This window comes from Macaca mulatta, chromosome 4 (assembly GCF_049350105.2).
Source record: "Macaca mulatta isolate MMU2019108-1 chromosome 4, T2T-MMU8v2.0, whole genome shotgun sequence".
NCBI classification, from domain to species: Eukaryota; Metazoa; Chordata; class Mammalia; order Primates; family Cercopithecidae; genus Macaca; species Macaca mulatta.
In genome coordinates, this window is record NC_133409.1 from 175,614,238 (window position 1) to 175,641,196 (window position 26,959).

The 26,959-nt window shown below is 41.8% G+C and overlaps 1 protein-coding gene across 2 annotated transcripts in view; it reads right to left on the minus strand.

Moving 5' to 3' along the window:
* Nucleotides 1-1,397: 1,397 nt before the first annotated feature.
* DSP (desmoplakin) overlaps nucleotides 1,398-26,959 on the minus strand; it is a 45,951-nt gene continuing 20,389 nt past the window's right edge. Inside the window, exons 5-24 of one of the 2 annotated variants that reach the window (XM_001084900.4) lie at nucleotides 25,680-25,808; nucleotides 24,675-24,725; nucleotides 22,937-23,098; nucleotides 21,979-22,083; nucleotides 20,681-20,776; nucleotides 20,225-20,350; nucleotides 19,546-19,698; nucleotides 18,795-18,949; nucleotides 17,563-17,689; nucleotides 16,566-16,767; nucleotides 16,082-16,308; nucleotides 13,697-13,863; nucleotides 13,155-13,293; nucleotides 12,468-12,661; nucleotides 11,500-11,662; nucleotides 10,914-10,997; nucleotides 10,060-10,167; nucleotides 9,417-9,515; nucleotides 8,211-8,708; nucleotides 1,398-5,334 (exon numbers count right to left, since the gene is read on the minus strand). In XM_001084900.4, coding sequence (XP_001084900.3) covers nucleotides 2,098-5,334; nucleotides 8,211-8,708; nucleotides 9,417-9,515; nucleotides 10,060-10,167; nucleotides 10,914-10,997; nucleotides 11,500-11,662; nucleotides 12,468-12,661; nucleotides 13,155-13,293; nucleotides 13,697-13,863; nucleotides 16,082-16,308; nucleotides 16,566-16,767; nucleotides 17,563-17,689; nucleotides 18,795-18,949; nucleotides 19,546-19,698; nucleotides 20,225-20,350; nucleotides 20,681-20,776; nucleotides 21,979-22,083; nucleotides 22,937-23,098; nucleotides 24,675-24,725; nucleotides 25,680-25,808 — 6,222 coding nt within the window. In that variant the 3' untranslated portion in view covers nucleotides 1,398-2,097. Of the gene's footprint in view, nucleotides 5,335-6,413; nucleotides 8,709-9,416; nucleotides 9,516-10,059; nucleotides 10,168-10,913; nucleotides 10,998-11,499; nucleotides 11,663-12,467; nucleotides 12,662-13,154; nucleotides 13,294-13,696; nucleotides 13,864-16,081; nucleotides 16,309-16,565; nucleotides 16,768-17,562; nucleotides 17,690-18,794; nucleotides 18,950-19,545; nucleotides 19,699-20,224; nucleotides 20,351-20,680; nucleotides 20,777-21,978; nucleotides 22,084-22,936; nucleotides 23,099-24,674; nucleotides 24,726-25,679; nucleotides 25,809-26,959 lie in introns of both variants that reach the window. The other variant, XM_001085012.4, reaches the window with a different exon arrangement.

Here is a 26,959-nt window from a genome sequence, read left to right on the forward strand (position 1 = left end):
AGGGTGAGGTGACTAATACAGTCTCCCAGCTCTAGCATAAAGGATTTCCTTCATTTTTCTCAATACAACATTTACCACATTTTTCTTCTTCCTTTTGGGTTATGAGGGCTATTTTTGCACCATGTATTTCTAGCACAGACTCCATGGCTTCTGGCACAATGCATGGCACACGAACTCAGTATTTAATGCATAAAATTAGTTTCAACTCCTGCAAATGGGGAAAGGGAGTAAGAGGAAGAAGAGGTGAGATAAGGAAGAGTGCTGTGGAGGAAAAATGGCCCATGCAATGAGAATGGAGCTAACTTTCACTCTAAGTACCAAAAGCCCCCAATAATTTATATAATCTTAATGATCTTTTTTGTTCCATACAATTAGCATGTTTTCCTATCTGTACTATAAAATTTGTATTAATATATACTGCTGACATTTGAAAGTTGTCCCACTGATTGCTTTATCTGTTTCTGTCCCTACCCACATTGCAAATGCTTTGTCAAGGGGCTTGTAAATTCTACTCAGGCCAGGCGCGGTGCTCATGCCTGTAATCCCAGCACTCTGGGAGGCTGAGGTGGGCGAATTACGAGGTCAGGAGATCAAGATCATCCTGGCTAACAGGGTGAGACCCTGTCTCTACTAAAAATATAAAAAATTAGCCAGGCATGGTAGTGGGTGCCTGTAGTCCCAGCTACTCGGGAGACTGAGGCAGAATGGCGTGAACCCGGGAGGCAGAGCTTGAGTGAGCTGAGATAGCGCCACTGCACTGCAGCCTGGGTGACAGAGCAAGACTCTGTCTCAAAAAAAAGTAAATTCTACTCAATCTTCATAGTAACTAAGCCAATACTAGACATGGTAGTGTTCGGTGAAGTCATGTTAATCTAATGACAAATGTGTGAATTTCAGTAGTTTCTCTTTGATCCAAAGGAACAGGCTTATATTTTCTTGTCTTTCAACAGAGAGCCAAGAACTCTTCAGAAATCATTTTCATGGGTTCCAGGACAAGTCTTTCCTCTTATGGGACAAACTGAAACACTATCTATTTTGAGGATACTCAAAAAGCATCTTAGCAACTTCATGTTTTTTCAATGCTATGATGGTGACTTTTGCCAATGCTACTTGGTACTCAATGTCCAGAATAAACTAGAACACGGTATTGACCTCCAGGCTGGCCTCTTTACATAGGCCTTCTTTCCAAGGACTCCATTGGGTACATGACAGGCATCTGAGAAGTACTGAAAGGACTAACTTCAAAAGACCATCTTCTAATAAAAATTCAGAACCAAATAGTTTTTTTAATGGTATTTCTTCACAGGTATTTAATAAATGTTTTTAGACCTATGATAAAAATATGCTCCTAAATGTTTACATATGCTTATAAACATATTAAATTAAAACACAAAAACTTCAAAAGTCTAAAAGTTTATTGCCAGAATAGCAAACTTCATAAAGACACCTTTTTAAAGTACATCGAAAATGACAAGCAAAATAAACAGAAAACTTTGACCAAAGAAAAGCAAAGATTGCTGCTGTCATGCACATATAGTCAAATTAACACCAAACCAAATAAGTACGTCAAAGACTATATCGGTTATACAATCCACACTCTAAAACTAAGGAGACTTATTCCAAAATGCTTGGTTTTGGGTTGGGGGTTTGAGAGGGGAGCTGGTACTGGGAGGGTAATTTTCTCCTAATACAGAATATGGAAATATTTAGATGAGAAGCAGAATGACTAAAATATCAGTGATCCATTTAATTTTTTTCTCCAAGCATAGAAAACTGTATTATAGGCTTCCAAAATTAAAGAATTGATCAAAAATCCAAACACAGAAGAGAAGAAACAAATCCTAAGTTCAATTTGTGTTACAACTGATTGGCACTTCAGACGCACTGCATCCAAGTGTACTACTTATTTAAGATGAGCTAAGAAGAGAAAAGCCAGAACAGCCTTTACTATTTGATTTCAATCATGGCTATATTTTCTGTAAGCATAGAACGTCCTATCACTCTACTGCAATAACTGGGATTTTCTTTTTTATTATTTAATAAATTGACAATTCATATAAATGAAGCCAAGGTATAGCAACCACTCCCAACTGACTACTAGTGCCCAATAGAACTACTGCTAAATGAGTAGGAGTAAGAGTAGGAAGAATTCCCTGTGGCGTCAAAGCTTCCTCTCCGGGACCCACTGCGGGACCCGGAGCGAGATCCGGAGCGGGATCCAGAGCGGGAGCCGGAGCGGGAGCCCGGAGCCGAAGACATGTTGTAAGGGCTGGGTAAGCCCTTGGACGACACGGAGGCGGCTTCCAGAAGGCGCAGCCCAGTGATATCTTCTACCATGGAGCGATTTATGGCATCCTTATAGGATATTTTTAATTTGGTTTTGGGGCATGTCAGGATTTTGGCATAGCTGCTGGTGTCTTGCAGCCTCTGTGCGGCGCGGCCATCAATGAAACCCTTCCGGATGGCTTCTTCTGTGCTTATCCTCCCATGCACTTCCGGGTCAACAAGACCTCCCGTGAGGTACTGGAACTCCAGGAAGCGCTGGCCAGCCTCGTACGGGAGCCATTTTTCTTTCACTGCCTCTGCCGCCGACATCTTCTTCTTTCCCTTTACACCCTCGAAGCCTATGAAGGCTTTCTGAGCAGGCTTCAGCCTGGTGGCCATGTCTTGGTCAATCACACCCTGGGAGACTGCATCCTGAAGTGACAGCTTCTGGCCCGTGGTTGGATGGATGATGCCGCCTGTGCAGGCCTGAGCCTCCAGAAGCCTCTGACCGGTGATGCTGTCGACGATGCCCCGCTCTATACCTTCTGTAATGGAGATTTTCTCCAGGTTTTCTGTGTCAAAGATGGCTGCAATGGGGCTCGATTCTTCCAGGGTGTCGGAAAAAGAGCTGCTCCTTATGGTTAAATTCCTGACGCTGGATATGGTGGAAATCTTACTTACTGAATCATGGCGGGTGCTGCTAAAAACATCATCGCTGACACCACTGCCCATGCTGCTGCTGGTGCCAACACCATTTTTCAAGGAGATCATGTCAGCAAATTGAGTGAGGCTGAGGCTGCCGGATCGGTACTGATCAAAGAACTTCCTGTCAACAAGGCCCTTGTCAATAGCATCTTGAATATCATACTGACTGCCTGTCTTTCTGTCTACCAGGACCACCCTGGTGGAGCCATCTGATCCCGTGATGGTTATTTCTTCCCATTCACATTCCTGCTCACACAGTTCTTTGAAGGTTTCATAATCAATTAGGCCCTTCTTGTAGGCCTCCTGAACAGACATTTCTTTATTGGTTTCTGGGTCAACTATGACCACTCTACGCTTCCTGAGGGTATTCTTTTGTGATGTCTGCACCTGTTTCTTCTTTTCTTTCAGAGGCAGAAGACAGAGCCCTGTATCCTCATCCTTAATGCATCTTTCTTTTAGTTGCAGATAGGTAAGATTTTCTTCAGTGTTGGGGTCAAAAAATCCTTTGGTATCATCACTTGGATCTGAGAGAATCTCACTGAGTTCCTCATTGAAATAGCCCCTCTTATATGCTATGTCAACTGGTAAACGATGGCTCTCCTTTGGGTCAATGATACCCCCGGTTGCAATCTGTGCTTCTAATAAGCGAATACCATGGCCCTTTTCGATGAGTTCCTTATTCATGGCTTGGAACAAAGAGATGATGTTTCCTGTTTCAGGATCATTATACCCAGTGACAGCTCGTTCCGCAGACAGGAGCTTCTCTTTGAACTCAATGCCCACCAGACCTCTCTTGTAGGCTTCCTCCACTGGTAACCTCAAGTTGCTAACAGGATCCACTATAAAGCCAGTAGCTGCTTGGGCTTCCAGTAACTCCAGAGCAGTACCGGGTCGGACTAAGCCAATTTTCATGGCCTCATAAATGCCAAGCTTCTGTTTTGTGGTCTCATTGTATATGCCTGCTATGCAGCTTGAACCCTGGAGGAAGTCCTTAATTCTCTCACCAACCTCGTCATAAGAAATCTGACCAGACTCCAGTTCATTGACAGTGGACGGTCTCAATATACCAGAATCTACTAGCTCAGTGACGGTCACAGGTTGTCTGATTCCTTGGAAGGACATGCTTCTCTTCTGTACTGAAAGCAAGAGCAGACCAGTATGTGGTTCGATTCTACACCGTTCCTTCAGCTGCACATAACTGACCTTCTTTTTGGTGATTGGATCCACAAAGTTTTTCTGACTATCTCGGGGATCATTCAGGGATCGATACAAATCTCTATCAATCAGCCCCCGGGCCAAGGCGACATCTTTTGGCAAAAAGACACTGTTCACAGGGTCTACTACACCCCCTGAAGCAATCTGGGCTTCCAGCAGGCGCATTCCAGTTTCTCTATCAATCAAATTTTTCTTGATGGCTTCCGAAACAGATACTGTCTTGCCTGAAAATGGATCGTCAAAACCAGTGATAGCTTTCTCTGCTGTATATATCTGCTGGCGGTCATCGAAGTCAATGAGGTCCCGAGCTATGGCACTGTCGACAGTCAGCTTCTCATTCCGATGGGGATCAATTATACCACCTGTAGCTGCCTGGGCCTCCAGAAGCATGACTGTGGATTCTGGGCTGATTAATTTCTTTCTCTTGGCCTCTACCAAAGAGTACTTTTCCTTAGGAGAAGCAGATGCTCCAGCGATAGATCCTGCACCCCGAAGGAATGGCTGGATTTCAGAAGCAACTTCTTCCACTGACTTCTTCCCCTTCAGTAGTTTGTCCAAGGTTGTTTTGTCGATGAGCTGACACTCATAGAGCTGCATTGCTGTCACCTTCTTCCTCAGCCCATCAAACACCAGCTTGGAGGTGTCAACGGTCCACTCACACTCAGTCTGGGTCTCCCGATGGGACCCATATGGGCGCTGTCTGAGTTTATCGATCTCCCTCTGATATCGGGAGCGTTCTGTTTCTAACTGTGACTGTGTCTCCCTGGTAGAATCCTCCAGCTTACGCCTGCACCTCTCTTCAATTCTCTTGATCTCTGCTTGGAGTCTTTCGATCTCACTCCTAAGACTGTTCTTCTCTCTCTCACTCTTTTCTCTTTCTGATTCTATCTTCCTAATAGCCTCCTCCTTGCGGGAATATTGAGTCTTCCACTGATTCAGGTCATTCTGAATTTGCTGTTTCTCACACTCCAGGCGCTGTTTCACCCTGGTTTCTGCCTCTAGAGTTGCTTTTGCACGATTCAGCTCATCCTCCAGCCTCTGCAGCCTTGCCTTGTCTTGCTCCAGGACTTTGATTTTCACCAGAAGGCTCTCTCTTTCCTGCACCACCTGAGTGCACTGATTCTTTGATTCCTGAATCCTATTAGATGCCTAGAATTGAAAAAGAAATGGGAAAAAAATAATGTTTCGAATCATATCATATTACTATCACAACTTCTATTCTTGTATCTATCTTAAAAAAAAAAAAAAAAGCCTTGCTTATTTTTTCTTTCTACATTTTCCCTGGGTACACTGTAAGCTTGCTATTTTACAAATTTGTGGGAAAAATTCTGCAGATATATGTTGCCACTTTGATAAATGGCCTCATAGTTACTATTTTTTTCTATAGAAGGAACTATAAGTTGTAGACCTGTCTTACTCTTAACAATAATTATGCTTGAAAAATGTGGGGAGTTTTGTTCCAGGTTATCATACCGCTATACCTACATCTCACCTGTTACAGCTAGACGAACATACTTAATGAAGCAATACAAATATATGAAGGTATCTATTATAGATAAATATATAAATATATATTATATAATTTTATAATGTTATATATAATATATAATACATACATATATACACACACGCATACACACACCAACCCAGCCATACACAATATTTGTCTGTAGAAGTTAAATGTATTAGAAGTTAAAGAAGTTATTTTTAAATTAAGGGTTAGGAGAAGAAAAGCCAAACAAAAGGAAACACACTAAGGCCATGATCAAAAGCGAACACCAAATAATCCATGCAAAAAAATCATCTAAGCAGGCAAAAGAAAAAGTGTTTTAAAAATTGCATAGGGAAACACTTTAGTATGACTTCTATTTAAGAAAATTTTCATTACAAATGTGTGCCATAGCTCACTAAATAAGAGCTAACTTCTAAGAAGCAGAATGGAACATTTGGAGGAAGTTATACATGTATTAGTGTTCTTAAAAGCAGGGCCAAACACAGGCTACCCAGAGATCAGCATTTGATGCAATGAAAGAACAGCAGGGCACACAGCATTGAAATTATTTTAAAGCAGTTATCTGGATTATGACAGGAAGTAGTAGAGAAATGAAAAGAAAAATTAGATTTTCTATAAGCATCTATTTAAGCAGCAAGAGCACAGTTCAGATTAGATAATAATGTGATGAATAATTGGAGAAACAGTGAAGCTGTGATCAAATATTTGTGAATACCTCTAAAGCCTGCTTTTGGAATTTCTCAATTTCCTGTCTCAAATTTTCCCTCTCTCTCTGTAAATCATTAATCAGCCCCTGCAGTTCCAGGGTCCGGTTGTTGCTGATCTGCAGCTGGTTCCTTAGTTCCGAGATGGTTGCATTTTTATCACTGTCCGCTTCGCTTCGTCCCCTCCTCAGGTCATCGTACTCCAGCCTCAGGTTCCGCAGTTCTTCTTCCAACATCAAGTGCTCCTTGGTCAGGTTCTCTGTGAGAGACTGCAGCCTCTCAATTTCTATTTTGCTTTCATTTAAGCTTCTGCTTTTATCTTCTATCGCCTTCTGGAAATGCTCATTCCTCAAGTGAGCTTGTTTGACACTGTCCTGTTCCTGGAGTAACTGCCGCCTCAGGGCCTCGACCTCACAGGAGAGCCTCCTCAGCTCTTCCTGGGTCCTCTGCTTTTCCCTCAGGTGGCCATCCAGCACGTCCCTCTGCTGCCGGAGGTCATCCTCGCTCCTCTTCTTAACAATGGACGCCTGCTCCAGCTGCTGGGTCAGGTTGGTGATTTTGATGGCTTGCTCCTTCAGCGACCTCCTCATGCCTTCCAGCTCTTCCTCCAGCTTCTTCCTCTTGCAGGAGTCTTCTGACGCCGTCCTCTTCAGCCGATTCAGCTCCTCTTCCACCTTCTGCTTCTGCAACTGCAGGTCTTTCACAGAGCTCTGGAACCGCGTGATGTCCTGGTCCTTCACAGTCCTCTCCTGGGAAACCCTTTCATAGTCGATTCTCAGGCGTGTCAGTTCTTGCTCCTGAACCTTCAGTTTGTTTATTGACTCTGTTGCACTACTGTTTGCTTTCTGCAGGTCATACTGGACCCTTTGTAATCTCGCGTTTTCATCTTCCAGGCATTTCCGCTCATTTGTTTCTTTGTCGATCAGTTGTTTTAACCTTTCTATCTCCTTGTTTTTATCCTGGATGGTTTTGGCAGCATCATCAAGAGATTGCTTATATCTTACGCTCTCCTCTGTTCGCATCTGAGTGACTTGTCTCAGCTCAACCTCCAGCTGCTGTTTCCTCTGAGACGCCTCAGAGCCAGTGGCCTTTTGCTGTTGGACATCTTCTTCCACCCTCCTGAGATTCTCTGTGGTCTGGGTTAGAGTGTTCTTCAGCCTCTTTATTTCTTCAGATAAGCTCCTGTTTTCGCGGGTGAGATTGTCTATCTGAGCCCGGTAGCCACTGGTGTCCTCTTCCTTCTGCATGGTGAGCTGGTGGATGGTGGTCTTGGTGATGTTGATCTCGGTCTCGAACTGATTTTTTAAGCTAATGATCTCCTCATCGTAATTGTTTCTTACCTTACTCAGTTCATTTTCATATTCCCAGCGGCGCTTGGCCTCCTCCTGAAACTCAGCTTTGAGTCTCTCGATCTCCTTATTTTTGTCCTGAATGGTCTTGGCAGCCTCCTCCAGGGACTGCTTGTGCCGGGCATTGTCCTCAGAGCGCTGCTGCATGACCTGCTTCAGCTCTATCTCCAGATGCTGCTTCTTCTGCATTATCTCAGAGCCACAGGCCTTTTGCTGAAGGGCATTTTCTTCAGCTCGCCTTCGCTGCTCAGTGGCCTGCAAGATGCTGTCATTGAGCCTGACAATTTCATCCTTCAGATCTCGATTTTCCCTTGAGAGTCTATCAAGCTGGTTTCTAAGATTTTTGGAATCATCCTCTTTTTGCATGGATATCTCCTTGATGGTGGTCTTCGTAATGTTAATCTCTGTTTCATACTTGTTCCTTAAATTACTCATCTCCTCATTATAGTGGTTTCTTACCTTTGCCAGCTCATTTTCATATTCTCTCTTCCGGGCGCCTTCGTCCTGCAGAAGAACCCTCAGCCTTTCGATCTCGTACTCCTTCTCCTTGATGGCTTTCTCAGACTCTAACTTCTGCCAACCAAGGTTCTCCTTTTCACATTGCCTTGCTTTCTGCAGTTGGTCATAGTCATTCTTCTGTTGGTCAAATCTGTCTTCCACAGATTTTCTTCTTCTCTTTTCATCTTCAATCTCATAAGTCAGTCGGGTGATCTTCTCATTGAGTTCTTTTATTTGGCCGTAGCACTTGTCTAGATTTTGCTTAGCCGACTTCCCGTCCAGCTCGGCCTGTCTCTTCAGCTCCTCCAGGCTCGCAAGCTTCGTTTTGAACTGGGAACACTCTGCCTGGTATTTCTGCAGGTTCTGGTCCAGGAATTTGTTCTTATTACAGTTTTCCGAGTTGGCATCTCGGGCCAGTCTGAGCTCTTCTTCCAAAACTTCGATCTTGGTATTTTTCAGCTGTGGAAGTGAAATCAGAAATTATGTCAAAAGAAAAACACCTCACATTCCAAGAAAGAAGCAGTACTTTTCCCCTCCCAGACCAATGTGCATTCTCATTTCTCTTTACACACGTGGACACACATGTAAAGAGTGACTAGGCAAAAATTCAAGAAATCTGGATTCTCATCATAATTCTTCCACCAGCTGCTCATATGATCTTAGCAAATGATATATTACCTTTGAGTCTGAGCTACCTCATCTGTAAAATGAGGTAATTTCTTTCAAGATCAAAAGCTTATGATTTCATAAATTATGTTCCCTTTATTTCCAGTTTACACTAAAGTAAGTTTACATATAAACTCAATTTAAGTATCATAAATGAGGAATAAAGAGATCACTCAATATAAAAAATTCAAATATACCTAGTCCAAGATGTTATCCTTAATACAAAGAAATAAAGCAAATTCCTTGACCAAACATTAAATAAAATGACTTGTTTAGCAAAGTTGTTGCAATATTATGAATATTACTTAAGTTCATTTAAAGCAGTGTATTGGAGCATGGAAATAACCCCAGACTTACAAACAAGCAGTATTATATTAAACCTTTAGAGGAAATACAGTTTTACCAGGATGTGTCCAAATCCACGTTATAATGTGGAAGTAATAATAAGGTTCTATTCTATTTTCTTTGTTGATGCTCCAAGGAAAGATAGTAGTAAATTACCTTCAGATCTTCCAGACTCTTCAGCATCTCACTTAAGAACCTGTAATAGTCTCCAGATCTTGTAAGTAGTTCAATGTACCGAGCATGAACATCTGCAGCCTTGGAGAAAAGGAAGGAAAGAAAGAAAAAGATATTGCATTAAAAAAAAAAAAGTCCTGTGTAATTTGACCAATTTTGTTTTCTAAAATAGTGAGATTATGAAGAGTGAATTCTCTTTTTTAGTGTGTTCATTCCAAAATCAGCAAAAGAAAGTACAGCAAAACAAAGGGCCAAAAATGCATCCCATTCTCATCTCTCCAGGCTGTTTCCCCTAAACCATCTGACAGGCGATAGTCTCTGACATGTTTGAGAAGAGGCTGTCTTTTAGAAATTTCTATATTTTCCACTTTTTAGAAGTCTCTCTCATCAAACCCACAAATTTAAGCCCAGTTTCTACAAAGACTCTAAATAACTGATCATTTCTGAAAATGTGTCATACATCAATGACTCACACCGGAGGGCGCATAACCTGCTATTAAACCTCTTAAAGTGGATACCCTATAACGGGATGAAATCAGCGATGGTAAGGAAGACAGGCAGGAGACCGGGAAAAGGGAAGAAGAAGGAGGGGCAGGTTTTAAGAGATACGCGATGACATATATACCTCTTGCAGAATCACCCCAGAAGGGGACTGTATCATGGTCCTCTTGATAGGTATGTTCAGCAGAGTTTCCAGTCCGGAGGTATATGAGGCCAGCTGCAGCTCATAATCCTGCAGCATAATGAAGTTTAAGAAAAGTGTTCTTCATGGACTTAAAAAGCATCACTAACAGCTACAGTTCCACAGTTTCAAATCATTGGACTGCATGTCTAACTGCCAACCCCAAAGACAATGCACCACTAGTGGCCAAGCAGCTAATACTACATTACAAAACCGGCCGGGAGTGGTGGCTCACACCTGTAATCCCAGCACTTTGGGAGACCGAGGCAGGCAGATCCCCTGAGATCGGGAGTTCAAGACCAGCCTGACCAACACGGAGAAACCCTGTCTCTACTAAAAATACAAAATTAGCTGGGCATGGTGGTGCGTGCCTGTAATCCCAATTACTCAGGAAGCTGAGGCAGGAGAATCACTTGAACCCAGGAGGCAGAAGTTGCAGTCAGTTGAGATCACACCACTGCACTCCAGCCTGGGCAATAAGAGCGAAACTCCATCAAAACAAACAAACAAACAAAAAACCATTACTAAACCAAGCAGTAGATCTTTGTATGCTAAATGAAGAATGCAGCACCTACCACCAGTCGAAGAATAGAAACCAGCCATTCAAATGGATACTACCAATGTAGAATGAATTGAAGCTAACAGATTTTTAATTTTTATGGTTTGTTCAGAAAAGAATATATACAGACCATAATTACTATCCTCAAGAAGTGTATACTCTTCACAACAAATCAGCAAGTTATGCAGTTAATAATAATCTTGGTGAAACACCAACATTCTTTATGAAACCAACATACCTTAATTGAATTTGCACAAAGTTCAGCAATTTTTTGTACTTCCTCTGATTTGTCTCGTTTGCCAGATATTTCATTGTGCAAGTTCTATACAAAAAGTAAAATATTTACCAGTGTTAATGCATACAAGTATTTTTAAATAAATGTGATTTCACTCTTTTACCACTGTTATGTGTACCTTTTTTTTCAGCTTATTACTACATATACTTGTCTCATATTCTTATAGTTAGAGCTTAGGAGATGAGCATTTTTTCCATTCCAAAAAGAGAAGCAAGCTCTTTAACTTACTATCTGTAAGAGTTTATTTTCTGTTCAGCCTGTTTTCTGGGCCTATCCCCTCAATTTATAAAGATAATTTATGATAACATGAAGAGAACAATATTACATTATTTCTATGTTCATAATTGCATTTCCTTATAGACATCTCAGTTGCTTTTCCTCTGGGCATTCTTTAAGCCTTCACAAAACGGATTAATAATATTAAATATTCATCATTTCAAACCTAGGCTCTGATGCAAAAGCCACAGGAGAAGACGAATTACACCCAATTAATCTCAAAACAGCTATGGAACAAAAAGTTGGCTTATACCTTCTGCTCATTCAAAAACCGCATGACTGTGTTGGAATCTCCAAATTTCATGGATTCTAAGGAATCCTGACGGCGTTTAGCATCATAGAGCCACTTGCAGAAGGCCTGATAGTTATCACGATAATTCCTCAATTGCTTGATTTGTTTCTCCAAGTCCCATAATCTGGGGGGAAATAGATACAATAAAATGATTATCTTATTAGTTCCTAAAATATGTAACAGAGAGTCACCCAGAAATTCACTTGGTATAGACCCAAGAAAACTGATCATATTCCCACACAAAAACTTATACATGAATGTTCATAGCAGCACTTTTTATCCCAGCCAAAAACTGGAAAAAACTCAGGTATCAACTGATGAAAGGATCCACAAAATGTGGTACTGCCAAACAATGGAGTATTATTCAATCGTAAAAACACATGAAAAAAATAGAAAATGACGTACTGAAACATGCTACAACACAGATGAACTTTGAAAGCATGATACTAAGTGAAAGAAGCCAGTCACAATGGACTACATATTGTATGATTCCAGTTATATAACATTTCCAGAATAGGCAAATTCATACTCCAGAGATTTTTTTAAACTCTTATTTGCAGAAAGGCCTTTTTTTTTGGTCTAAGATTTCATTTTCATAAACTTTTGAAGAATGCTAACTCAAAGCAGCTACTCCTTCCAAGAGTCATAACAAGAGTTTATAGGGCACAAAAGAGCTGGCTAAAGGGCTTCTGCTGTTTCTCTAAGACCCTGGATGGCACCTGGCCTGTACAGGGTTGGCTATTGCGATGCATTCTCCTTCCATTTCTAACAAAGCTGCATACAGGCAGTCCATGAAAACAGCATCTGTTATGCCTAACTTACACAAAAAACAAAACCTGTTTTCTACAATGGCTCCCCTCAAGTGACATTATCTTGTGAACAACCAAAAGAGGAGAAGATGGGGAAGGACGGGAAGGAGGCTGGCACACCTGAAGTCGATCTGTTTATCTATCCTTTGCCAGCGGTCTGTCAGCTGTGTTACTTTTTCACTGAACTTGCCCAGGTCCAGGTCATAAAGCGGATACTGCTGTGAAGTCTGAGAGTGGATCTGCTGGGCTTTCTGTAGTTCTGTCTTCATGGTGGCCAACAACGACTTCTTCAAGTTCAAGTCATTTTTTATTTTCTGCAAGATGAAAAAAAAAAGATTGCAAATTAATCCCTTCTCCCATTGTATGCTACACCACCAGTCACCAAATCGGGGGGAAAAGTTTGCAAAACACTTTAGAATATTCATAATTTAAAGTGTTAACAGTCAATCCAGGAAAATATATTTACTGAATTGCATTTCCCAGTATTTGTTCCAATAATCTAGTTCCTTGTGCTATCCTGTTACAATTATAATGTATATGAAGTTTCTAAGAAGTCCCACAGAAAAGAAACCAGTTTAACTCAGCATTCCCCAAAATAATCCCATCACGACTTACTTTCTCATATAGTTCCTGCTAACACAGTCTGGAAAACAGAGTTATACAGATGACAACTGATGTCAACCTGTGTGGCCACAGGAACCCAATAATCCTCAAAACTCATGAAAACCTAGTGAAGCTTTATAATTGGGAGCTCAGTTCTGAATTAGTTCCTGTAAATTGGGCCACGGTTATAAGCTTTCAAGTTACCTTCAGTCCACAGCGGTAAGCTTCCACTTTATCCAGGTCCAGACAGACAGTTTCCTCCTCAGTGAGCCTGGCTTCATAAACCTTTAACATGTCTTCTGTTTGGAGAATAGCCTGGAGCAGTGCCCTTACTGTGCATAAGCTGGAAAGGACAAAAGAAGCAGATAAAGTTGCCAGTGACAGAATTAGTCTGTGAAGATTTGGCTCTCACAGCTAGTAATGAAAGAGAACAATGTCAAAGCAGATAAAAATTTATTTTGTCTTTTTTTTGTATCTATTGTGATTCAGACCAACGTTTTGTATTCACTGAAGAATTCTCAAGTTCTCCTTAGAGCATAACTTAGTTCTAAGATAACATTATAGTTCAGAATAGTGGAATTAACATGTGAGGCTAGCGGAATTAACATGCTCTCCAAACCACCGAAGGATGTAAGTAAATCTCTAGTAACAGAGAAACTGTAAGGCAAGCATCTAAAGCAAATGAAGTCTGACAAAAAGAAAGCTTGAGAAAAGGAAAATATGAGATTAGTAATAGCTGAGTTTACCTATTTAAGTAGCCATCTGTAACACCATTGATATTTTCCAGTTTCTGAAATAGTCCAAATACTTCATTCTGTAAATAGCAGTACTTTTCAGAACCTCTGAAGTTGGCAAGCATATCTTTAAGCTGGTTGAGAACCTCAGCAATTGCTTGTGAATCATTCTGCACACTCTGTCAAAAATGAAGGAAAGCTCTTTTGATTTAGCTGTCTGATTCTTTTTATTACTGTATATATTTAAGGTGTACAATATGCTGTTTTAATACACATAGACACCGTGAAATGATTACATCAGGTAAGTAAGTTAACATATCAGTCACTTTCCATGGTTATCTTTTTTTGTATGTGTGGTAAGAGCACCTAATATCTACTCTCTTAGAAAAATTTCAATATACAACACACTACAAGATTACTACCTGTAGTCTTCCTGCTGAATTTAGATCTCTAGATTTATTTATTCCACACAAATGCAAGTTTGTATCCTTTACATCTGCCCATTTCCTCCTCCCTCCCCACCCCTGGTAACCACCATCCTACTCTCTGTTTCTATGCATTCAACTTTTTTCTTAGAATTTACACATAAGTTAAATCATGCAGTATTTGTGTCTGGTGTATTTCACTTAGCATACATAATGTCCTCCACGTTCATCCATGCTTTTGAAAATGGCAGGATCTCTATTTTGTTTGTTTGTTTGTTTGTTTGTTTGTTTTGAGACAGGGTCTCGCTCTGTCTCCCAGGCTGGAATGCAATGGTGCGATCTTGGCTCACTGCAACCTCTGCCTCCTGGGTTCAAGCAATTCTCCTGCCTCAGCCTCCTGAGTAGCTGTGATTACAGGTGCACGCCACCACACCCGGCTAATTTTTGTACGTTTTAGTAGAGATGGGGTTTCACCATGTTAGTCATGCTGGTCTTGAACTTCTGACCTCGTGATCCACCCACCTGGGCCTCCCAAAGTGCTGGGATTACAGGTGTGAGCCACCACACCTGGCCCCAGGATCTCTTTCTTTTTTAAAGGTAAATAGTACTCCACTGTGTGTGTAGAGTCATGTGTCCAATAATGATGTTTTGGTCAATGATGAACTGCATATACAATGGTGGTCCCATAAGATACACACACACACATATATACATACACACATATATACATACACACATACATATAAACACATACACGCACACACACACATTTTTTTAAAACAGAAGGGTCTTGCTCTGTTGCCCAGACTGGAGTATAGTGGTACAATCACAGCTCCCTACAGCCTCTAACTCCTGAGCTCAAGCAAGTAGCTGGGATTATAGGCATGTGCCACTGCATCCAGCCCCCATAAGATTACAATACTATATTTTTATTGTATCTTTTTGACATTTAGATATATTTAGATACACAAATACTTACCATTGTGTCACAATTGCCTACAGTATTTAGTACAGTAACATGCCCTACAGGTTTGTAGCATAGGTGTATAGTGGGCTATACCTTCTAGGTTTGTGTAAGTATGCTCTACGATGCCTGCATGACCAAATCGCCTAACCATGCATTGCTTAGAATGTACCCCTGTCACTAAGCAACACAACTGCATACCGCAGTGTCGGCATACTGATCCCACAGAGGTTAGTACTCTGCATTGGAGCTGTGTGATTCTGATGACCGTTTTTGCCCTTAAAAAGTCCACTAAAAGTAAAGGATTCAAGAAAGAGAGAGGAGTTGACCTTCTATTTCTTTCTTGAGTATGGCCTCATTAGCACTGTAAATGTGGTCCTCTTACTTAGAATATCTGTATTTTGGCCTTCCAGTGCCGTGTGCCCAGGCTTGGTTGAGGAGAAAACTCACTGAGTTAGGAGCTGACACACGTGGGCCGTAGTCACACTCTGTCTATGGCTTTGAGATTGTATCTCACCAACCAAATCTCTTCATGTCAGTGTCATGTCTACAAATAAAGATCATTCCCCCTGTCTAACCCATATTATAGGTTGTTCATGTCAGTGTCATGTCTATAGATAAAGATCATTCCCCCTGTCTAACCCATATCATAGGTTGTTCTCTGCAAGAAGCCAATTTAATGCTTGTGAAAACTTTTGAGATGGACTGTAGCCTGATTCAACAACCCAAAAACTGTGAAAACTTTTGAGATGGGCCGTGAAATGCTTGTGAAAACTTTTGAGATGAACTGTAGCCTGATCAGCAACACACAAACGAACAGTTTAACCCCCCGCCTGATAACCGTCTACAAATTTGGAAACATAAGACATAAGGAAATCCTGCCAGAAGCCTGTTTTCTTGAAAATTAATATTTTTGCCTAAAAACATTTAAACTAGGATTTTTTTTTATTCATTTGCAGGTAAATAAAAATATACAGGGAAATCAGGCAAATACTAGCAGACACCTACCTTAAGCTCATTAATTTTCACTGTGATGTGGTGTGAAGACCCCTGGTCTGCTAGAGGGAGGTTTTTGAGAGTCATCCTGCCCTCGCAGTGCTCTATCTGCCTGCGAATCTTCTGCAGCTCCATCAGCATCCATGTTTCTTGCTTGTCATTTTCTCTGTTGGTTTCAATTACTTTATTATGATTGACATCTTGGCAGGTTCCATGATGAGTGATTTCAGTTTTGGTCACTGTAAAAAGAAGTTAGGGCCACAAAAATCAGAGAATACCTAACTATCAAGGTGCTAGGCCTCAAAAAACATCCACACTACCTAAAAGTATACTTTCTTCCTTTGAATTTCAGAATCAATTCTGAACATTTAGTGCATGAAGAACACTGGCTATATAGCATTCAGAGAAATGGTTCTGAAACTAGTTTTATGCAAACTCCTTTCTTTTTAAAATGGTATGGATGGTTGATACAAAGAGAAAGATGTCCCAAGCTGACCTGTCTGGTGCTGGGGGTGGCCAGGGAGCTGAATGACCAGGGTCTGGTAATGCTTCTGGGCATCGGTGAACTGAGACTGTATTTTCCGTTTGTCATCATCTCCAAACATCTCCGAGCCTTGGCTATTTCTGATGAACTCTTGGTAATGTAACTCAAGGTCAGCTATCGTCTTCGTGTAATCTTCCTGCCGCATTGTTTTCAGCTGAAAGGAAACAGGCAGAAGTGATCTGGGATTTATGGCTGCCCCACAGTGCAATCAAGAAGAGTTGGCCAAAAAATGCCACCTGCTAGATAGGACTCAAAGCAACACTCATCACAGGCTCATGAAGATATAAAAGGTCTTTTAGGGCTTAGACATTGCTCCCAAGAACCACAGGAATGGGCTGCTAATTTTTTTTTTCTTTTTGCGAAATATTATGCAGAAGCCCTAAATGTAAAGCAGAGCCCAGCAAAGCTGCTCCAACTAAAATGAGAAAAAGGGCTCAGGGGACCCCAAAAGGTATTTTCTGTGCCCCTCTCCTCACTTCCATCCTTGTCACTCCTAAAGGATCTCCCTCCCCTGCTAGGACTCTTCAGACCACAATCTGAAAACAACTGATTTAGAGTAACTAACACTTAGGGTGCTCTTCCAAGAATTCCATCCCACCTTTTACTTCTGTGATACCCAGTTAATCCTTTATGACCTAACTTTCCATTACATCGAAGGAGCATAGGGTCCAGAATCTTACAGGAGTGCATGGCTTTTCCACAGGCACTTCGGGCTTGCTTGTCAGGCCACCTGAATTAGTATTACCTCTTTCTCTCATAATCAGCCATATGCTAATCCCTCCCGTTCTCTATTGGACAGACTAGAACCTCTAAGGAGGGCTGAGCTGACTTGCTTGATGAGACACAAAAGCACTGCTACACAGCAAGAAGGTCGAACTGTTGGACACAGGCACTGCGGAGGGCAGCGCGGCCCTACCTCCAGGCAGCTTAAGTGGCCCTGAGGACATACCTTGGCGATCGTCATGGCCCTGATCTTCTCTATGTCAATCATGCAGTAGTGCCAGGACACCAGGCTCTTCATGTTGATGTAGAGTTGGTTCCACAGAGCCAAGATGGCTTCGTAGTACTGCTCAATCCTAACAGGCACAAAGGGAAAACATGCTAGAGCCAGGCTTTCACACTTCATCCCAAATGGGAAACTTGGACATGCTCACACCACTGCACAAAAACCTGCGACAGTCACTCATAAAGTAACAGGTGGAGGTATAACTTTGAAAACAGTTCATGGATTTGGATTCATCTACTCCCCAAAAGTACATTCTGAATTATCTACATTATTGGCTGACATATATACTACAACTTTTTGTTGTTGTCTTGTTTTTCGGCAACTTTGTGATTGACAGAGGTCTAAGGCAGGATGGTAGGTGCATTAGATGCCAATGACCCAAAGCTTGGTCATGAGCGCACAGCAGCTTACTACACTACTCTCCCTATTCTGTGTGTGGTTGAAGATTTCCATACTAAATGGTTTAAAGGAATCTGCCATGGACAATCTGTTAAATGAATGTTCTTCCTACAGTGAGTGAATGTTGATATTAAAGGCATATTATATTTGTGACTACATGTAAAACAATTGATTTTCTAAGAAGAAAAGGAGAACCTTAAAATGATGTCTTTGAAGTACATGACAAGTATTATTCACTCTGAACCCCCTGCAGTCAGACATTCCTTTTTTTTTTGTTTTTTGGAGACGGAGTTTTGCTCTTGTTGCCCGGGCTGGAGTGCAATGGCACGATCTTAGCTCACCACAACCTCCAACTCCCGGGTTCAAGTGATTCTCCTGCCTCAACCTCCCGAGTAGCTGGGATTACAGGCATGTGCCACCACACCCAGCTAATATTGTATTTTTAGTAGAGACGGGGTTTCTCCATGTTGGTCAGACTGGTCGCAAACTCCTGACCTCAGGTGATCCACCTGCCATGGTCTCCCAAAGTGCTGGGATGACAAGCATGAGCCACCACGCCCAGCCAGACATTCCCTTTTATCCTTCAATAACTATTGTCTCTTCAACAATTTGCAAGACAAAGTGAAGGTGACCTTCACAAGGTTCCTTTTTTTTTTAAAAGATGGTTATTATAACAAGGCACCGTGTGTCCAAGCTTCAGATGTAAGCACCTGCCCTCTTCCTCCACCCTCACGTTCATGCACGCATGCGTGGCTTTGGGAACCTGGATGACTTACTTGCCAGAGAGGTCCACGGCCAGTGGGTTCGGAGGAGGGATGATCAGCCCCACGGAGGGAACGAGCATGTCAACGCCTCCCGGGCCCGTCACGTACCACTTGCTGCGCTCATTGTTGTCCTTCAGGATACACTCATCCCCCTTATGCACGATTTTCTGTAAGGCAAGCAGCCCCGGGGTTTGTCTTTATTAATAAGTATGTGTTTTTATTGTTTTTCTCAAAGATAGAAACAGAGATGAACACATGTAAATTATTAAAGCTTTTACCTTACTTGTTCCCCTCAAATGAAACTGATCATCATACAACTCAACAATACTGACGCTTTAAATGATATATGTGAGCCTAAAAGGTATACATGAAGTAAGCTACATTTTATTTACTTGGTCTCACTATGTCACCCATAGTGAGTGACATTTACTTTATATGCAACATAAAAGTATCATTTCTCATTTCTTTTATCAGAAATTTAAAGATGAGAGTGATCACAGACAAGTTTTACATACTAGAAGAAAAGTATTAAGCCTTATGAATTTTTAAAAGTTCTAAAATTAACTATTGTCCTTATTATTGACAACTACCATATGATTCACAACAGAGCTGCTGCTTTTGTTCCATAGTTGCTGCTTTCATAGATCAAAGACATTGACTATGGTGATTTTTGAACTCTAGATTAAGTGTTGCTTTCTTGATGGACAAAAATTTGCATGTAAAGACAGGGAAAACTTTTGTATCATTCTAAATGAGTACATACCTGGTCTTGTTTGTAGTCACAGAGAGCCCTGAGAATAATGGGTTTATTGCTTCTGTAGTCTGGGTTACGAGGCTTCAGCTGTACAATCTTCTTAGACTTGTTTACCAAGTTCTGCACCTGACGCTTGTATTCAAGGATTTTCTCTCGTTCTTTCTGCAATTGTGAAAAAGATCATACTTTAACATAGGAACCCTGTGAGTTTAAGAGGAGATTTTCAAACTGCATTAATGTAGCTACACGACACACTATCACTGCAGTTGCATTAACTGTAAAAAGTCACAAATTCGTCAGCAGGAAACAGGAGAACCTTTCACGACAACACTCTCCAGAAGCTACACAGGCAGGAATTAAGTGGGCAGGGAAGAACATCCTTGTGTGAAACGGCTATGTTGATAAAATTTGAAGTATGCTTTCCCAAAGGAATTGTCATGTGAAGTAATGTTCTCTCTGTTCTTATTTTCAACAAATTGCCCAGACTGAAGCAAAAGTAACTGTCAAGAGTAGTTGGGCATGTAAAGAAGTTCATTTTGAGAAAAGCCACCGGAAGCTGAAGAAGGCGCTGGCTTGGCTCTGGGCGTGAGTTGTACAATAATACTAATCAGAGCCAGCTGCATCCAAGGCATGTGTTTTATCTCCCTGACCAGGCGCAGCTGCAGAGGTTCTGGGTCTGAGACGATACCTCCAGCTCCTTGATCTGTTCCAGCAGGTGCTGCAGGGGCATGTTCTTGTCGCAGGGGTACTTCTTCCTGATGGAGTCCTGAAGCCCCTTCAGGTATGCTTCCGTCGACTGGGCCTCTTCAAAAAACTGTGAAGGATCAGAGTGATCAGTGAATGAACAGCAACTCAAAGAGCAATTTCATCTAGTAGTTCTGTTTCAAGGACTGTTATCCCTAAGCCTCTCTTTGACAGGTGGCTAAAGGAAAAAATTCGTGCAGAAAGTATTTAGGTATGTGACAGCGGGAAACTATCTGTGGGACTGATGGCAGGGTTACCAATCTATGCTCCTCTGCACTCAAAACCAATGAAGAGGATTTATGCACATTTTCAAGATTATTTTCAGTGCTTTATAAAACACACTCAAAAGATTAGGTATTAAGACCTAAATAGTAATGAAATTATTCCTAAATATAAAAACCTGAAAGTAGGCAGCATTTTCTTTCAGATGAACATCAATGCACTTGGTGATCTGAAGAATCCAGCTCCACTGCGTCTGCAGAGTGTCCATATAGGCCTGAAACAAGAAAATGTCAGCTGTCTTAGCCTAGCTCAGTTGTACAGATGCGTACGCACCAAGAGATAGGTGAGCTTGCATGAAAGCTAGTAAGCCGTTTTTATCCCATTCTAAGTCGAGCAGATATTTTTCTAAAAGTTGGAAAGAGAATTTCTCACCATATAACTCTTGGTAAGGTCAAAACTGGATTTTACAATCAGCTTTCACAAATAGACACCATGAGGAGTCTTAGTCAAAATATGTATCACCCGAATAGCAGAGATACTGACCAATCAGAACCATCACTGGGGCTAGCACCAGAGTGGTGTCCCTTTGCCACACCAAGCCCTGTTCCTGGAGGGTTGCTGAATCATGGGGAGGTTCAAGACATCCAAGCAAAGGGCTTAGGGGGCTCAAGACAGTGATTCTTACCAACTGATATGAAAGTTTCTCGTTTATTTATTTATTTATTTATTTATTTTTGAGACAGAGTCTCACTCTGTCACCCAGGCTGGAGTGCAGTGGCGCGATCTCGGCTCACTTCACTGCAAGCTCCACCTCCCGGGTTCACACCATTCTCCTGCCTCAGCCTCCAGAGTAGCTGGGACTACAGGCGCCCGCCACCACGCCCAGCTAGTTTTTTGTATTTTTAGTAGAGACGGGGTTTCATCGTGTTAGCGAGGATGGTCTTGATCTCCTGACCTCGTGATCCGCCCGCCTCGGCCTCCCAAAGTGCTGGGATTACAGGCGTGAGCCACCGTGCCCAGCCAGGAAGTTTCTGGTTTTTTTAACAAGCAGTAAGGCCATACCAGTGCTACCAGCTAATATCAGCCTTGAGCATGGCCCACAGATGGCAGTCTAGGGCAGTGCTCAGCAAACTATAGCTCAAGGGCCACATCTGGCCCACTTCCTGTGTTTTTAAATAAAGTTTTATTGGAATACAACCACATTCATTTACACAGTGTCTATGTCTCCTTCTGCAATTTAATAGCAGAGTTAAGTAATTGTAACAGAGATCAAATGGCCTGAAAGGCTAAAATACTGATTGTCTGGTCCTTTCCTGAAAGAGTTTGCCAACTCCTGGCGTAGGGAATTGATCCCAGAATAAAAAATAAAGTTGGCATGGCTTTAAGTCTTATAAGAATTACTCATTTGGATAGTCTTACTTTATGAAAAGTTTCCTTTTTGTTTCCTAACAAAAATATAAACCTCATGAAGCCTACCTCAATTTTGTCTGAAGCTGGATGCTGATTGAGGACAAGTTGGTCACTTTCTTGTTTCAGCTTATTGAGCTCTTTTTCTTTAACTTCCAGTTGACTCATGCGTATCTGTGAATGAAGAAATAAATCCTTTGGAGCAAGTCATCATTAAACTTCCATCACTCCCATAGCCCTTTTTAAAAGTGAAATACAAAACTGCATTTTGGAAAGGAACAATGCCAAAGAATCATGCTGTTTTCCCCAAGAATCACAGCATTTTTAAGGCTGAAAAGGATGTTTGCTCCAGGTGAGGATGTGGCTGAGGCTTACTCAAAATGACACAGGAGGAAAGAAGAGCTACAACCATCCTGAGGTTTTCTAATCCCAGGCTTCCACCCACCCTCCTGCAGTGCCACACACACCCTGGGTTATCTGAATGTACCAGTTCTTACCCTCTCTAAACAAACTATGTTCTTCCGGAATATTAAACAATGTATTGCCCCTCTTTTTCTTTTTAACATTATTTTAAGTTCAGGGATACATGTGCAGGCTTGTTACACAGGTAAACTTGTATCATAGGGATTTGTTGTACAGTTTATTTCATCACCCACGGATTAAGCCTAGTACCCATTAGTGATCTCTCCTGATCCTCTCCCTCCTTCCACCTCCACCCTCTGCCCTCCGAAAGGCCCCAGTGTGTGTTGTTCCCCTCGATGTATCCATGTGTTCTCATCATTTAGTTCCCACTCTTAAGTGAGAACATGTGGAACTTGGTTTTCTGTTCCTGCATAAGTTTGCTAAGGATAATGGCCTCCACATGGAGAAGTTTTCAGGAAGGAAGCGTTTTTCATGACCATTTCAAAGAAAGTTGAATTGCAAGGGGCTGATTAAACTATTCATAGGCCATTCATTCCCCGAGCTCCCAGCTCTTCAAGGCAACAGGCTCAAGGCAAGCGTCTACAGCCACGTGGGGCGAACTTACGGAGAAGGCCTCCTGTTTCTGAGCGATGTTGGTGTTCTTGTCGCTCCAGTCGTACAGCAGCTCCTCCTCCTCGCAGTCATTGATCCACATGATCTCCCGGGACGTGGCCTGGATGATGTTCTGCAGCTGTCGCAGGTGATCCATCCTCTCAAAGGACGCTTTCTACACAGGAAGTTCAAAGGCAGCATTAAAATAACAATATGTGGATGACTGCTGTTCTCTACAGGTTTATAGATTAACCCTGTAGTCCCTTTTACAAAAAAAAAAAAAAATCACACGGATAGGAAAAAATGTTAACCTTGTGCATTCACTGACCACCTGGTATGGGAAAAGACCTATCCAAACTTGCAGTGAATAAGAAGGCAGCAACTCTTTTTTTTTTGTTTGAGACAGAGTGTCACTCTGTCGCCCAGGCTGGAGTGCAGTGGCGCGATCTCGGCTCACTGCAACCTCCGCCTCCCAGGTTTAAGCGATTCTCCTGCCTCAGCTTCCTGAGTAGCTGGGATTACAGACATGCACCACCACGTCCCGCTAATTTTTGTATTTTTAGTAGAGACGGGGTCTCACCAGTTGGCCAGGCTGGTCTCGAGCTCCCAACCTCAGATGATCCTCCTGCCTCGGCCTCCCAAAGTGCTGGAATTATGGGCGTCAGCCACCAAGTCTGGCCTTAAATTTTTTTATTCTTCTACATAAGGTCTTTTTTTGGTATTTTTTACTGATATAGTTGTACATATTTTGGGGTACACATGATACCTGGACACATGCATACAATGTATAATGATCAAATCAGGATAACTGGGATATCCACCACCTCGAACATTTATCTTTTCTGTGTGTTGGGAACATTACAAATATTTTCTTCCAGCTACTTTGAAATATACAATAAATTATCATTAACTATAATATCCCTATTGTACTATCAACTATTAGAACTTATTCCTTCTATCTAACTGTATTTTTGTACCCACCAATAATTAGTTTTGGACTATAAGGGGGAAAATGGACTCAGAGAAATCAAGCTTTTCCTACCTTCTCCCCAAAAATTCAAAGTGCTATAACTCACACCCCAGCCCAATAGGAAAATCACTGTGTCACCACCAGTGATGTTATTTAAAATTATCATTGCCAACAAGGAAACATTAAAAAGTAAAGATTCAGTGACACAAATAGGCAGAAGAATGGAAATCTCTCCTCTTATGAATCAAGTAACTGCTATGACAGAGTCTGTCATAAAATTGTGGTGATGATCTGGTAGACCTCTATCTTGAGAAAAATAACTTTTATTTTTGCTTAGACTTCATAAAAAAGACTGCAATTCACAAGTGGCAACGTTTTCTTGCTTCAACTGCAAGTATTTAACAAGTGCCATTTATGTGACACAACTTGAAAACAGAACAGCAGTAGGGACTGTCTCCTGAAAACAACTTTTAGGCCAGGTGCGGTGGCTCACGCCTGTAATCCCAGCACTTTGGGAGGCCAAGGCGGGCATCTCACTTGAGGTCAGGAGTTTGAGACCACCTAGGCTAACACGGTGAACCTGGTGAAACCCTGTCTCTACTTAAAAGAAAAAAAGAAAAAACAACTTTTAAAATTCACTTCTAAAGGAAACTCAGCAGCAGCAACAACATTAGCATCGATGAACAGGCGCCTCCCCGCCAGGATGTGCTTGGTAGTTCTCGAACTGAATTGAATTGGAAACAACAGAAAGTCTGTGCACTTGAGAAATAAATCAGCTTACCAGCAGGTTTTCATACTCCTCCTCCAACTGGTAGATGGCAGATTTCTCACGCTAGAACACAACAAAAAGCAGGCAGATATAAATCCCCTTGTGGACTGTATAGAAAAGATTGGTCCTTCTCAACCTCCTTTTCATCAGATACTGGCCTCAGATCCCTCCGTACAAAGAAAGAAGTACTTGCTCTATGAAATATTTCACCCATGGGGACTTTTTCCTAGGCGGTTGGAAAGCAAACCCTTGCTGGCCTGGCAGCACCGTCTCCACAAAGGAAAGCCCAGATCAGGGTCACTTACAGGCTCACTTGTTAGAAAATTGTCTCAAAGTTTAAAGACACGATTTAGGATTCCCTAGGTCTTACAGAAATGAAGGAGAAAGTTGGTCAGGTGCTCAGGTGGACAAAAGTAAGCCCCCCAAAAAGCCAGAAGAAGTGAGGATGAGAAGCTTTGGTCTAAGATTGAAAAAAAAAAAAAAGTTTAGTGATTTACAAGTGTAGAGACCTGGGGGAAACGAAGCACTTAAGATCAGTTATGATTTTATGCTGTAATTCTCAACCCAGTTTCAAGTCTGACTTTTTCAGCACGGGAGCCGGTGTCAGGATGAGATAGGGCTTTGCTCAGTAGAAATAATGTTTTAATTACCACCTAGGAAAGGATTCACCAATGACACAAACTACTGCATATGACTGTTGCATTTCCCGTTCAAAAAGATGTTCTGCTTACTGCAGAAACAACCTGCCACCTCCAGAGATACTTATTCACACACTGCAAATGAGTGTTTGCACACCCTCAGCCTCTCGTTTAACTCCTCTTCGAGTGTTAACATAATCTCTAACCGGGCTACTAATTCCACTTCCCCATTTAAGAAATGGGATTTCTAAACCTTTCCAGTCTTTTGGGAAAGAAATAATAGCAGTGTTTCAGAAGAAACTCCCTGGGATTGAGTAATTACATGATCCTTCAGTAGATAATTTGAATTAAGACTCTAAAATGAAACACTGAAAAGTACCAGGTCGGCTTTAATTTTGTCCAGCTGCCAGCGATAGTCGCCGATGGCATTGTGGATGCTCCGGTGGCTGTTGATGTGCTGCTCCACTGAGGCCAGGTCCACGCCCCAGGCCACCAAGTCCATCTCCGCCTGGGAAGGAAAGACAAACAGAGGCACCCTTTGTTTTCGCACCTTTGCACCTGATTCATTTACGTACAGCATCACGGCTTTACTTCGGGTAGAACCAAAGATGTAAATATGGAGTATTTTTTTTTTTCTGATACGGAGTCTCGCTGTGTTGCCCAGGCTGGGGTGCAGTGGCGCGATCTAGGCTCACTGCAAGCTCCACCTCCCGGGTTCACGCCATTCTCCTGCCTCAGCCTCCTGAGTAGCTGGGACTACAGGCGCCCGTCACCACGCCCGGCTAATTTTTTTGTATTTTTAGTAGACACAGGGTTTCACTGTGTTAGCCAGGATGCTCTCCATCTCCTGATCCGCCCGCCCCGGCATCCCAGAGTGCTGGGATCACAGGCGTGAGCCACCACGCCTGGCCTATAAATATGGAATATTTTTGAAGCCAGAATATTTTTTAAAGATTCAAGGTTCCCAAATGGCTAATGCAGGGTTGCCAAATACTTCCCTCAACTTGTTTGACCCCAGCTCAAGATGGGCAGAGGAGGACATTTGGAAATGGGAACCTTAAAACCAAGATCATGTCTTCTGAAGAAAAACAAATCTACCTGTGCACAGGCAAGCAAGCATGTGCACAGAACATATGTGTGCATATGTATGTACGCTATGTTATAAAATACTCATTTAATCATTCTTAAATGTGCATCAAAAATCACTGAGTAAATGCAATCATACACTGTTCCCCAAACTAAATAGTTGACCTAAAAGTATCTTTCATTGTTTATTTCTTTATATTGTCTTGATGGATGTAATTATTGGCTTTTTAAAATCCAGCATACACCATTCCCTTTCAGGATGTAAAACTCCCTGTGGCCCATTTTAAAGGGAAGTTACTATATCTACTCAAAGATTCACTTTCCATAAGTGTTGGCAATATTAGGATTGTGGGCTTAAGTTACCTTTTTAAAAAAATTAAATCTGACTAAATTTATTATTTGAGCCTCAAATTTAAAAATATTTCACAATAAGAATCACACACATTGTTCCACCAGTTTCACACTAGGGCAGATCCATTATCTCACCCTTCTTTTGCATGAGTACATATAAATTTCCAAATCACCTGTGTCATCTCTTGGACATGCCAAGGGCAAACATTCCAATCGGGGATT